The 14,276-nt window shown below is 32.0% G+C and overlaps 1 protein-coding gene across 1 annotated transcript; it reads right to left on the bottom strand.

Moving 5' to 3' along the window:
• Positions 1 to 6,213: 6,213 nt before the first annotated feature.
• LOC122582672 (F-box/kelch-repeat protein At5g60570-like) lies at positions 6,214 to 7,558 on the bottom strand. Its single transcript, XM_043755100.1, has one exon. The coding sequence runs from the start codon at positions 7,482 to 7,484 to the stop codon at positions 6,387 to 6,389; it is 1,098 nt and encodes a 365-aa protein (XP_043611035.1). The 5' UTR covers positions 7,485 to 7,558; the 3' UTR covers positions 6,214 to 6,386.
• Between the last annotated feature and the right edge of the window lie 6,718 nt (positions 7,559 to 14,276).

The raw sequence follows: 14,276 nt of genomic DNA, 5'->3' as shown, positions 1-14,276 counted from the left end.
TTTTTTTGAAAAGGTGAATTTCGCTGGAAACTTTGTGTCGCGATTCGACATCGAAAGGTCTAGCATACGTTGTCTTAACCGGGTCCGCGCTAGAGAGCTCCCTCGAAGTAGAAATGCCTATTTCAAATACCCGATGGGGGAAACCCCCTACTAATCCGCCCGAAGGCACGACGATCAATAAGGTTAAACTCTGCCCCCTCAGACTTGAACATAGGTATACCCAAGCCAAGCCCTCATAAAGGGACTTCTTTATGTCCTCCCTAAGGCTTGAACTCAATACCTCATGGATAAAGGGATGGTATTTCAGCCATTGAGCTAATGCTCAAGGACACATGTTCAATAGTATAATACTAGGTAGATGTTGCACGACGAGAGTGGCGGTGTGATGGTAGCCATTGTTAGTGACGACGACAAAAGGTGTAGATTATTGGTGTAAAAGAAAATAATGTCGTTAATTACCTTACGAGTTAAAAAATAAACTTTATATATTAAATTTATTAAAGGTATTTTTGATTGATCATGTATTTTAGTTGGTATGCAGCGTGGTTTGGATTAGTGGTAAATACTCAGCCTTTTGGAGACAGAGGTCAGAGTTCGATCCTTATCCCATTCAAAGGCCAAAGGTCTTTTTCTATGTAGAACCTGGAAGCAGCCTCTCTAACTAGCTAGGTAGAGGTAAAGTCTATTTACTCCTTAACCTCCCTTATATACCGTAGAGGTATTGGAACTCAAAATCCATGTATTTTAGACATTTCAAAAACTAATTTTGTAGACATATTATTATAAATAAGACATTCAAAATGTTTTATAATCCTTATATAATATAAAAGTTGAGTCATGAATCAACTCTAAATAAAACTTAAATAATCTTTCTTCATAATTGTTGTTACAACTCTAATTGGATAGTTTACGAATGTATGTAGCATGTGTACTAAATTCTTGATTTGTTATGTGGTTTATTAGTAGGTATGCGCATTTTTATAAGAGTTAGTAATTAATTATATTGATGATGATTAGAAGTTGAAAGGATGGAATGTGAAAAGCATATGTATATGTAAATGTATATATATATATATATGTAAACGTGAGGTTTGTGATTAATAGATAGATGGTTAATGAGTTTAACTGAGTTGGGGGCTATAGAATTTGTTTGGTCCATGATGAGGGTCTATATATATGAGAAATCCATCTGTCACTTTCCACTTTGCATTCTTCCCTCCTGTAAACATTTAGTTTTCGTAGGTCTATCTAAAGCAAAAAATTACTTTTTCAAATGGGGAAGAGTAATGATATTGCTGCAAAACAACCTATAGACTGGGATGTTATTTTTTTTTATCAACTTCACAAGGAGCCTTCTGGCCTGATTGTTGTCATGATTTGTAGACACTGGGATGTAATTAGCGTGAAGAACAAGTACATAAATACCAACTTCATCATATGTGAAGAAAAGGAGCCAAATTTACTCCCAGTATTATCATAACCATTCACTTATGGATCTTTCAATTTCCTTCCTTCATTTCTATTGACTTTAAAATGATATGACTTTTGGTATTACCTGTTCATCACCATATACTATTTATTTTGATTGGAATTTAAACCCAAATTATGTTTCTTAATATGCATCTTACTTCGTCTTTCACAATAACTCAAAGTTTATATTTCTATTTGTGCCATGTTTATTTACTCTGGATTATTCACCAACCTTATATTATTTCCATTTCCAAATACGACGTTTAATGACATGTTGAAAAATAAGTAATTAAACTCATCATATACAACATTAAGTCAATGCTAATCAGGGGCGAAACCACATATAACTTAGGGCTAGCCGGGGCTACGGGTCCGATAAATTTATGTAGTACAAAATTTTCAAAAAACAATATATTTTTTATTGGTACTACGGGTCAAATAAATATGGGATACCGGTCAATGTGACCAATTTTAAACTTTTGAAACATTTTTCTATTAATAAAACTTATAAAAACGTATCTGTACAACTAAATGATAAATAAAAACTACTAAAAGTGCAAAAAAATCCTTAAAATTTATTATAAATAGCAAAAAATCATAAAAAAGGCTAAAAATCGTAACAATTTAATAATTATCATTGTTATCATTACTTTAGGCCGATACAAGACTAGTGGGAAAAATTTTGCGCTACCCGTCACTTTTGTTTCTGGTTTCGCCACTTATGCTTCATAACTTTTTTTTACATACAACTCAACACCGTTCTACTATAGATCATTTTAAAACAACTACTCCCTCCGTCCCATTTTAATTGTCTTAGTTTTACTGGTCAAGTCTTTTTCTTCCGACTTTGACCGTAAATATCTTTGTATGTGTTATAAGTTAGTTGATAAAAGTTGTATCAATGAAAATTACATTTAAAACTCAATCAATTAATATATATTAGATCAAGTGTTATATAACATAAACAAAGATATTTACGGTCAAAGTCGAAAGAAAAAAAAGTCAAAAAGTCAAACTATGACACTTAATATGGGATGAAGGGAGTATTACGCAAAAACAAATATAATTCATCTCGGTCGTGCAACGCACGGTTCTTAATACCTTATATAGTAAAAGATATGAATTCAACTTTAACTTATAACTATTGTTTCGTATAACATTACCAAATAAAATCATGCAAAGTGGTGACTTACAAGTTACAACCATGAATGTAGTAATCTATATATCAAGATGTATACAGCTGATGTACGTATTTTAAATTTGATACACATAATAGTCAATTAAAGATAAATACATAACATTACGAGTAATTGAGTAACAAATCAACAGATGTCAAAAACATTATTAGATATTTAGATTGTATCAATATCAATTACCAGAATTTTCAATTTTGAATAGAACACAATCTAGTCAATGAACATGTAAAATACTAGTTTTAAGTTTAAAGAAAGAAAAAATAAAAAGAGGAGCCAAATAATGGGCCCACGACATTCTAAAATAGGAAAGAGGAATCATTCATCTGAGAAGATGAACTGTCAAAACACAGCTAATATTTGCCAAACTGAGGACATTGTGGTAGGGGGGGATACCCCTACACTTAAACCCCATCCACATGTTACAACTCATAAACTACATCTCAAACTTTTGACTTCAATCATACCCCACCCTACCTCTGCTTCTCTATATGCCTTTTTATCTCTTTGCTTCAACATTAATTCATCTTGCAAATTTCCATCATGTTTTATTTATATCAAGCCTTATCGACATCCTATGTCAAATATGTAACCATACAATGCCATTGACAAAATGTAGATCGTTAATTGGTATAAAATTAAGGGGGATTTTTACTCAAGTATATACTATAGGAAGTGATATTAGTATCACAAATAGTGACTTATTTAATACACTGTACAACTTTTATAACATACTGTACAAGTCAGTAAAATGCATATGTGGTAAATTTATCAATTGTTGTGGTACGGATATCACTTCCCATATACTATAGGGGTAACAATTAATGGCTCAGTTTGACTGATTTGAGCTAAAATCTCAACCAAACAAACATAATCGGTATAGTATTTTTTTCCAACCCAAACTACGTCAACCGAACAAACCAATACTGATTGATTTGATCGGTCTATTATTATTAACTTTAAAATTCAACAAATTAAACCAATTATAATACGTAGCATATTAACGACTAGTAAAATCATATGCTTCGTATGTCATAACCATTATTATTAATACTATTAAAATAGAAAATAAGACCAATTTCATGACATAGTAAATATTACAATACAAATATACACAGAAACGGTATAGTGTCTCTAGAATCATATTGGATTACCATCATGAGACGTGACCTCCACATAAAGTTTCCGGTAAAATACTTTCATTTAATATCCACATGATTTTGGTATCTCTAACAATTGAACTTGCTTTTTTCTTTAACTTTTCATATAGACTCAAACTGCATTAGTAACGAGTATTACTTCTTTATTGATAGATTTGTCACAAATATTAATATAAACAAGTACTTGCAACTACTTTGTTTTATTTAATTACGAGCTAAACAATCCGGATTCAACCCGGACATTGTAATCAAAATTTTAAAACCAAAAAAATGTAAAAGAATGTATGTAATTTTTGTTATCAATATATTATAACTTGATACGAAGTTAGTGAATCGACTAAAACAATAATACGTAAAATAAGAGTACTTGTTGCGTTAACAAAGTATAAAAATAAGCACTAAGTGAGATTTTTTTTTTTTGTCAAATATGACATCATAAATGAAAGAAAAAACTTATTAAAAAATATGTAATTTTGACATATCATAATCTTTCTAAAAATACTTCTTAAAAACAATCCTTAATTATTATATATAAAGAATTTTATACTTGCAACTATACACTAACTACACCTTTTGCTATCATTGTAGTCGGTCATGTGTCATCCTCGTATACATTTCAGGAGGAAAACCCAATTAACCGTGGATGCAAGAATCAAACCTATGACGTAGGTGTAACGTATTTGTCAAAGGCTCTATCCCACTACCTAGTGACCACTTGAGGATGTCTTGTTTGGTTCGAATAGTTGGTTAAACATGTAAATTTAAATCCATAAAATAAAATAATAAATCATAAAAACGGTGTATGAAAGAAACATTCGAGTTGCTTGGTTATCAATGATTTAATTAGTTGGTTTGAGTTAAACCGTGCACATCGTACCGTGTACACTAATTTAATGTGGAAAAGGAATAATGTCAGGAAAACGCTAATAAAAATAAAAGAACTTTTCTTCTAATGTTATTCAATCTTTATAATCGACCAAGGAATAGAACAAAAGAATTTTACTTTAACATATAAAACATACAGTTATAAAAAGATAATTAAACATTACATTTGTCATGAATAATATTACACATAATTAATATAATTTAATAGATACTCCTTCCGTCCCAATTTAAATGTCTAATTTTGACTTCCTGAGTCTTTGTACTCTAACTTTAACCATAAGTATTTTTGTTTGTATAATATAATACTTAATGAAAGTTATATTAATGAAAAGTACATATAAAACTTAATCTATTCATATATTTTACATCCATTTTGGTATAACACACACAAAACAATTTACAGTTAAGGTTACGAATGAAAGACTTCAAAAGTCAAAATAAGACATTTAAATCGAGACGGATGGTCCTAATCATATTATGATATTACAATGTGCATGCAATGTCATGTTTTAGCGTAGACATTGGAAAAGTTTCTTTTATATACTCTTAGACTAGATTAATGTTTTGATATAAACATTAAGGGTTTTTTTTTATGTACTTGTTAGACTAATTTAAGTTTAACATTATTGAGGATGCTCTTAGAAGAACATTTTATGCCATTTTAGTGCCATAAAAATATACAGCTTCATCGGTGGTTTTAACGTTCAGTTGGTATTTTGGCCACACCACGTTCAGCGTCGATTGGTATGGTCAAGGGTTGGTGATTGTCGGCGTGGGGATCTGATAGTTCGACCATTTGAGCACTCACCAACAATTATCTAGATAACTGGTGTTGTGTAAACTTTTATACACATCATTTTAGCTTATCTTATTATATATCTATATCCCTTATAAAACATATTGAACAACTATTTTAAGAAATTAAGCATTTTTTTCAGTATTCCCATAATACCCCTTACACCCTTACTTAAACATAAAACTCTTATATACTCTCTTTTTTCCATTCTTTCTAATCATTACACGCTCTTATCAACCTTCTATCACCCTCCGCGCCGCCCTATTTCTCCACCGTCTCCCTTTTATGTTGTCCTCGCCTTCTAGCCGTCGCAACGCGCGGACACTATGCTCGTAATACAATAATAGCCATTCCAACTTGCCTAAACAAACTTGTTAACTTCTTAAAGATGATGATCTGCATTTTCAGAGGCTAATCACAAGCTTTTTAACATATACATATATTAGCTAACCTAAACACCTTGTGAAATACAAAATATTAAATATATGTCCATTAACAACCTATACATAGATCTTCAATCACAAAAAATGTAACTATATCATTAAATTATTGTTATTTCAAGACTTGAAAGTATACTGGTGTACTTGAAAAGCAACAAACATTTAACCGTACCATGTGACCCTTGACAGAATATAATTCAATCATTTGCTTTAGAATTTACACTCGAGTATTGAAATGATGTAAATTGATAATGAATATGAGACAGGAATAAACATTAACCTCAAAATACTATACCCTTTGGAGTTCATTGCCACATAATACAAAGTACACGAATCCAAGAAAAATGAAAGTACCCCAGATGAAATATTTTTTTCAAAGGAAAAAGAAAAAAAGAAAGTTAATCAGAGAATTCCCAGGGGGAAAAAACCTATGGTTAGGGTTTCAAGAACCCATCACAGCACAATTGTAAACAAACACACCAGCATGTTCCTTGACCCCAAGAACCTTCCAGTCCAATACCCTGTTTTTGACCCCGGATTTTGGGCTCCATGAGTTAAGAACAATCGCTTCACCTTCCGGTCCCCTTTGTCCACCCACTACCAAAAGCTCATCCCCACACGCTCTAAAAGCCAGACCCCAACCGTTTGATGAATCAGCCCGAACAGGGAGTCTTCCCAAATCATCCCATGAGTTTTTATCTTTATCGTACTTTTTAACCATGTTGCTTATATATTCAACTGCGTATAATTGATTATCTACAACTGCAACAAGTGGGGGTGCCATTGCAGCCCTGTTTACATTAGGGTACATCCCATCAATTTTCCTCCATGTTTTCGTTGTGAGATCAAATTCTTCTCCACAAGTTAATGTATCTTGAGGGTTTGTCATCCCTCCAATCACGTAAAACTTCCCATCCATGAAAAAACCCGCACACAATCTACGTGGGGTATGCATATCAGGTAACATTTCCCATTTACCCGTTAACGAATCATATAACTCTGCAGAATTCAAAATGTTACCATTATGGTCACTACCTCCTGCTACTATAGCAATCGACCCAAAACTCCCTGAAGCAAATAAACATCTAGGATGCCGCATTCCCTCACATTTAACCCAACTCCTATAAACCAAACTATACTTCCATATAGCAAACTCAAACAACTCGCGCCCAAAAACCAATAACTCACTACCAACAGCTAACGACTCCTTATCCGCATAATTAAAACACTCGTCACAAGGAATCCTAGGCAATCTCATCCATTTCTTACTTATCGGGTCAAACGACTCCCATCCTCTAGGATCACAAACCATATACACCCAATGCTCTATTATCCCCAATTGTTTCCTTAACTCGTATAAATAACCGCTATTTATTAGCAAACTAAACCTCGTGTTTAAGCAAGATAAGGAAGCGTAATCGAATCGACAGGCCCACGCTAAACAAATCAACGCTACATCGTCGTATAATCCAGGTATAAAAGTCTCTTCGTTCTCTTCACATTTTAGTCTACCTTGATAATCACTTTTCTTCCCTTTCATCTTATCCTTAAATATAACTATAACTTATCCAATACAAAAACACTTGTCTAACCTCACACCTACTTACCACATTTTCCTCTATATATCTGTATCTATCTATATCTATAAATAAATAAATATATAATATACAATACTATTTCTATTTCTATATTTCTATACCACACAATCAAGACATGCATACGTCATCACCTCAACAAACTTAATCAAAATCCAAACTTAAAACAAATTTATCCTAATTTCTTAACCTAATTAAAACCTATAATAAACAAATATATCTGATACATTAATTAATTCTATCTTAATCGATAAGCTTATATCATTTCATTTTTTCATTCAATAACTTTTTTATTTTATTGAATTTAATCAATGAATATAAGCAAAATATGAAATAACTATAAGATCAAGATACAGTAGCTTCACCGTAAGGACAAGGCAGATCCCGGCGGTGACAGAGTAACCATCACCGGAGATGATGATGACAGTTCCGATCGTAGCCGGAGATTAGTGTTTTATATGCAGACGTATCACCGGCCGGAAACGTAACGAGATGTTACGTGTAGATATATATATATATAGATATAGATATAGATAGATAGAGATAGATATTGTATGTGTGTGTGTGAGAGAGAGAGAGGGATGAAGATTTAAGGGGGAGAAGGATAAAATGGTACGTTTCTTAAAAGAAAGAAACTGAAACTTGTTGAGAGAGAAAATGGGCTGAAAGTGTATGGGGGGTTTGTCAATTTATACTTAAAAGTCCCATTAACTTTGTTTATTACAAGCTGATAATTTTTGTTATAAAAAAAATACGAGTAATGAAGATAGGTCCAGGTTTTTTATTCGAAATTTCTAAAACTTTGGATTTTTTCATTTTTTTTAGTTATTTTGGATGATATAGACACTTTCAAAGGACCATCTATAGTTTTGATTTAGTTAAAAATATATTTTCTTACGATGTGACAGTGATATAATGGTGACATCAACAAATAATGATAAAGGTGATGACAACGGCGGTATGTTAGTGGTCGCGGTAATACAACCACAATGGATTAGATGCACGGATAAAATAAAATAAAAGGACATCTATATTCATTTATAAAAAGAATAACACTCTCTCTCTCTTAAATGTTGAAAGTGACACATGACGAAATTACACTTATACTCTTTTTATTCTCTACCACTTGAACACACACAACTCACCCATTGAACACATAACCCACCCCTTGTGAGTTGTGACTATATTTATAGCATTGTGATTTAAACATGCTCCATTTAGGAAAAAGTAGGTGTAGATCGGATGATTTTGTGATGTCAATTATATCCACAGCAATGCGCGAATACCATGCTAGTGTTAGTTAAATCTCCTCACCTTTGTTGCAAGTGGGGAAGGGTTTTCTACTTCTTTTTAATAATAGTATAAATTGAGATATTTTAACTTTCTTAAGTAACAAAAATGATCTTAATTTTTTTTCATTATTTTAATCTTCATCTGAGAAAAAAAGCGGAAAAGATTGATTTTAATTTTTTTTTTAACCTTCGTTTTTCATTTTTAATTTCCATTATATATTTTTAACAAATCTTGTTTAAAAATAATTGGGAAAAAAAAATACCGTACACATATGTATACAACTTACACGTATACATTACACATGTGTATGATATTTACAGTTTGACACATGTGTAAGTTATATAAACTTACACATAGATAAAGAATTTTTTTTTTTAAATAAGTTTTTACCAAAAAAAAAATAAAGAGAATAAAAATCATATTTTTTTTCTTTCTTTTCTTAAGACCTTTTCGATCTCTTTTATAAAATATATTTTATAACATTTTTTATTTTATTTATATTTTATAAATACTAACATATCTACCATACCACTTTCCATCAATAATATAAACCATACGTTGCCACCCCACATTGCCCTCGCCATCATTGTCAATACTTATAATATCTATCATACTCTTAATAAAATTTCATTTATAACACTTACCTCTTAACTCCAACAATAACTCAATTACCTTCTTTTAATATAATAACATTTACATCAATAACATACACTATTCGTCACCGTCACCGTCATTCACCACCACCACCAGCCGTCGTCATCACCATCACACTTTTGCTACCGCCGCTATCACTACCACTACCACTACTGCCGCCACATCATGCTGATATCCGTCTAGCATTATATGAAAGTTACACCACATTGTTTATATAATTCCATATTTTCAATATTGAAAATGATTATTAACTCTTATTCAAACAATCTTATTTAACCTTACCTTATATATCTAGTCAACTTTCCATCTGTGTTACTAGTTACTGCAATATTTACTTAATATATTTCGTCAAACTTTTTATTGTTATAATTATATATTAATAACGGTTTTTACACGACATCTTCAGGATTGTCGCATTACGCAGATATTTTTCTTTTTTTAAATATACTTTTACAAGTTTTTCGTCATATATATATGTTTTTAAAAATCCATTTATTAATTTGTTTTAGTTTGAAATACATTTTATGATATTTATCTTTAATTAATACAGTAATATGTTACATGTCTCTCATTCCATTAAAATAAAAACTCGTATCATATTAGATTATAGGATATGATATGTTTAAGAGAAGAGTGAAGTGAGTCGTACCAAAGCAGGTGCCGCACCATGTTATTGGTTTTGTGATGGTCACACCGGAACAAGTTATTGGTTTTGTGATGGTCACACCGGAACAAGTCAATTGAGTTTGCTCGAGGTGTGAAGGTAATGACATAAAAAAACAATTTGAAAGATAATTTGTTTTGGGCTATATTTACCCTAGGTTACAACTTACGTACCATATGTTTTGATTGCACTTCAATTTGAAAGGTTTTTCATGGGCTGAACTTATCTCCTGATAAATCCTAACTCTCAGCCAATATTCTAAACTGTGGCATTGGAAACTTCCCGATAACCTACCCCAGTCTACCGGCTGGATTAAACATGAACTTGATCAAAAATTAGCTACCCGTCATTCAAACATTTGAATCCCGCCTCTCACAATGGAAGGCCACTTCCCTCTCAATTGGTGGTAGAATTACTTTATTTCGTTATGTGCTTGATAGTCTCCCGACCTATTATTTCTCGTTGTTTAAAGCCCCGGTATGTGTTATTTCAAAACTTGAAACAATTCGTAGAACGTTTTTCTTGGGGGGGGGGGGGGGGGGGTTCTTTAAATGGATGCAAGAAAATCCATGGGTCTCTTGGGATAGGGTAATTGCTCCAATTGAATCGGGAGAGCTTGGGTTGGGCTGCTTACAAACAAAAAAATTTAGCTCTTTTATCAAAATGGTGGTAGCGCTTCCATAAAGATTCATGTAGTCTTTGGGGACGTGTCATTAGTTCGATCCATTCATCAAAAAAGAACTGTCAACCTATACCGTCTCGTTCCGTCATCATGAGAGTATGGAAGAACATTTTCGATTTATATTCCCACCTATGCCATTACTTGGAGAAACTGTTTGCAGGGAACATAGGAAACAGAAACAACATTCGATTCTGGATTGACTCGTGGAATGGAGACAAACCGCTCTATGAGGCCTACCCAGAATTATTTAAGCTAAAGAAGAATAAGGTTGTTCAATAAAGGATAGATGCACAAGAAATGGTCGTTTTTCACAATGGGAGTGGGACTGGCTGAGACCTCCATCGAACCCATCAGAACTACAGCAGCTCCATGATTTGATAAGTCAGATCGTTGGTGTTATACTCCACCACACAAAAGACTCGTGGAGTTGGATTCAAGACGCTTCTGGAAACTTCACCGTGAAATCAATGAAGGCACTTCTTCAATCTGCAACATATGGACCGCACCACTGGAGGTTTCCCTGGAATCGATTGGCACCCTTGAAGGCCAACATTCTCGGATGGAGAATAGAGATGAATAGGATACCAACGAAAGATCTAATGCAAAATAAGAACATCATGATATCATCTAACTATTGTCCTTTATGTAATCAATTTGATGAGTCGACCGAGCACCTATTCCTCCATTGCTCTTTTGCTTCAACTCTCTGGAACTTCATCACTGCTTGGTGTAAACTCCCTCACACGAGACCTACATGCTTCAAAGATTTGTTCGAGACACATAAACATCCACTACTCAACCTAGAAAAAGGCAAAACCACCAGCCTCTTAATACTGGCCTACTGCTGGGTAATATGGAAAAGTCGGAACGAGTGCGTCTTCTCCAGCAAGATTGCCTCGACAAGGTTTGCCGCTAAGGAAATCAAGACGAAGAGCTTTCTCTGGTTTATAAACAGATCAACAAAACATCGTGTAGATTGGAACAACTGGAGCACTTTTAATTTTTAACATATTTTCTGATAAACTGTACTATAAAACCCATATTTCATCCTCTCATCCGTGCTTGTAATCTCTAGCCTCTCGCTAATTTTTGCTTGAATGAACAAAAGTGTTGAACGTTCAAAAAATAAAAAATCATAAGACCATCCAATGTTGGATGTTTAAGAATGGTTCGGTCGGACCTAACTGTGAAAAAAAAAAAAAAATACAAACAAAGTTAATAACAACCGACTTAGTCGGTGAGGCAACGGAGGTTTGGGCCAAATTTTTAATTGCAAGTTGCAACATACTGTAATGTGTTTTGTCTCACTTGTATATTTTTAATTTTCCCAATTTGTTCTAACTTAATATCGTGCCAATATGGTGTTTTATTAATTCAAAATCTAAATTCTATATAACTAAATTAGATCTAAAATAAATAAATAAAATTAAAATATGAAATACAAAGTCATGATTGATAATTTAATATATTGAATTAAAATAATACTTTGAATATTTGAACTTAATTTTAAATAAAAGAAATATTAATTAAAAGTATTATTATATATTTTAAAAATAATAATTTGGTTGGGTTGTTAGTGGGAGTATAAAAGTTGGTATTGGTTGGATTGGATATATATAAGAGACAAATAAGTTTTTTAAAGAATAATATTGTTAGATTGGGTTGTGAATATTAAAAGGAACTAAGTTTTTTTGTTGTTGCCAATATAACATTTTTTTTCTAAACCGATCAAGTGATAATAGAATCACATTTTAACGAGCTAGTTAGTCACGTAATTGTGTCATTAAAGTTTGGACCAGATGACCAATGTGACTTATCTATATCGAGTCAAATTTTATCGAGTCAAACTTAAACTAGTCGTTTTTTGCGGTTTGCCCTTAGCGTAGTGAGTTTTGACTTTTTACGTTTAACAAATTTATCATTAAGCAGTTTTTAGCCTTAAAAGAAACAAGGTTCGTATCATTAAAGCTACAAATCATATGTTTTTTTTTAATATTCGTGTCACCGGACAGCTAGCCGTTACATCCATACGGGCAGGTAGTCCTAGCGACCAATCTACGAAGTCAAGGACCACAGGGGAGGAAAAACCCACCAATTTAACCGCTACAGAAGGCACGGCGTTAAAAAAAAAAGGCTCAATCTTTGAGGGTTACCTAATCATGTAAGGATTAAGATAAATGTATTGAAACGACATTATATGGCTTATACGGGGTAAGTTGATCGACAACTCATTGTAATAGTAATTCGAAGTAGGGATTCCCCCTTACCCTTCGTGGTTAGACGTCAAGTTTCGTCATAAATGGTCTCGAAACAATCACCGAGGAAATAAGTTAAAAGCTATTCTCAACAAACATTTCGTAAATATCCTTTTTAGATTATACCACGTACTATTTGAATCGAAATTGACTCTATCCTATATAACCTAAACAAAAATAAGGACTTTTATCTTAGTTTACTAAATTTTAGACTCGTGTTCAACACTGTACACGTGATTTAGGATATTATTAATATTAAATCTTTATACATTTAAGTCATAAAAGCTTATAATTTTGAAGATATACAGTGTTATACTTTGCAAGTTCTAGTAAAAAATCATAGTTTCGTCACTGTCATTATTAGCTGAGACATATTGATGAAAATTGTTTGTCGTATTCATTCCACAAGGCACATGCTAATTTCACTATTATAAAACTTTTTTGACACCAGTTGTACTCATAATGTGATATTGTTATGAAAGATAATTAAGAATTAAAATATAAACATACTTGTGATCTTGTACACGCATAGGTTTATCTTCAATCACATGTCATATGAGAATTAAATAGCAATTAGGATTGTTTTCATATTTTTTGATAACAAGATTTGAGTGACAATTGTAACTTTAAACATTAATACGCAAATCTAATATATAAAAAAAGGAGAAAGTTATGTACCTTTTTTTTTTGAGAAATATAATGAATCTTGAATGAGGTTCATATTGATGTGGATTTAATATTCAAGTAACCATCTGTCATAAATCGTGCTTTGTTCTGTGGTCGTCTCATGATTAGTGATTCCTATTGTGTTTAGGATAAGGGTGTTGTATATCGCCATCTGCTATTATGTTTGGGATATGTATTTAGAGTTCAAATTATGTTTACATTAAATATTAAACTAAATATTAATATTTATAATTTATAAAAATCTAATTTAATATTTGTTAATAAGTCATTAGGTTTTGAAATAATTTCTTATAAACAATATTTAATATGTTGAAATTTTTTTCTAACTAATTAAATAATTATAAATTTTAAAAAATTCTTGATAGCTAAAAATAAATATAAATAAAGTATTTAGGGCTAAAAGTGTAAATTATTGATGAAAAACAAAAAAGTGTAAATTATGAAACCTTTTCTATAAAATAATATCTACCAATATATTAAAACAGAATTGTAGAGTTTTTAT

The sequence above is a fragment of the Erigeron canadensis genome, chromosome 9, assembly GCF_010389155.1.
Source record: "Erigeron canadensis isolate Cc75 chromosome 9, C_canadensis_v1, whole genome shotgun sequence".
NCBI classification, from domain to species: domain Eukaryota; kingdom Viridiplantae; phylum Streptophyta; class Magnoliopsida; order Asterales; family Asteraceae; genus Erigeron; species Erigeron canadensis.
Note: the sequence above shows the minus strand (reverse complement) of the source record. Positions and strands in the feature narration are given on the sequence as shown.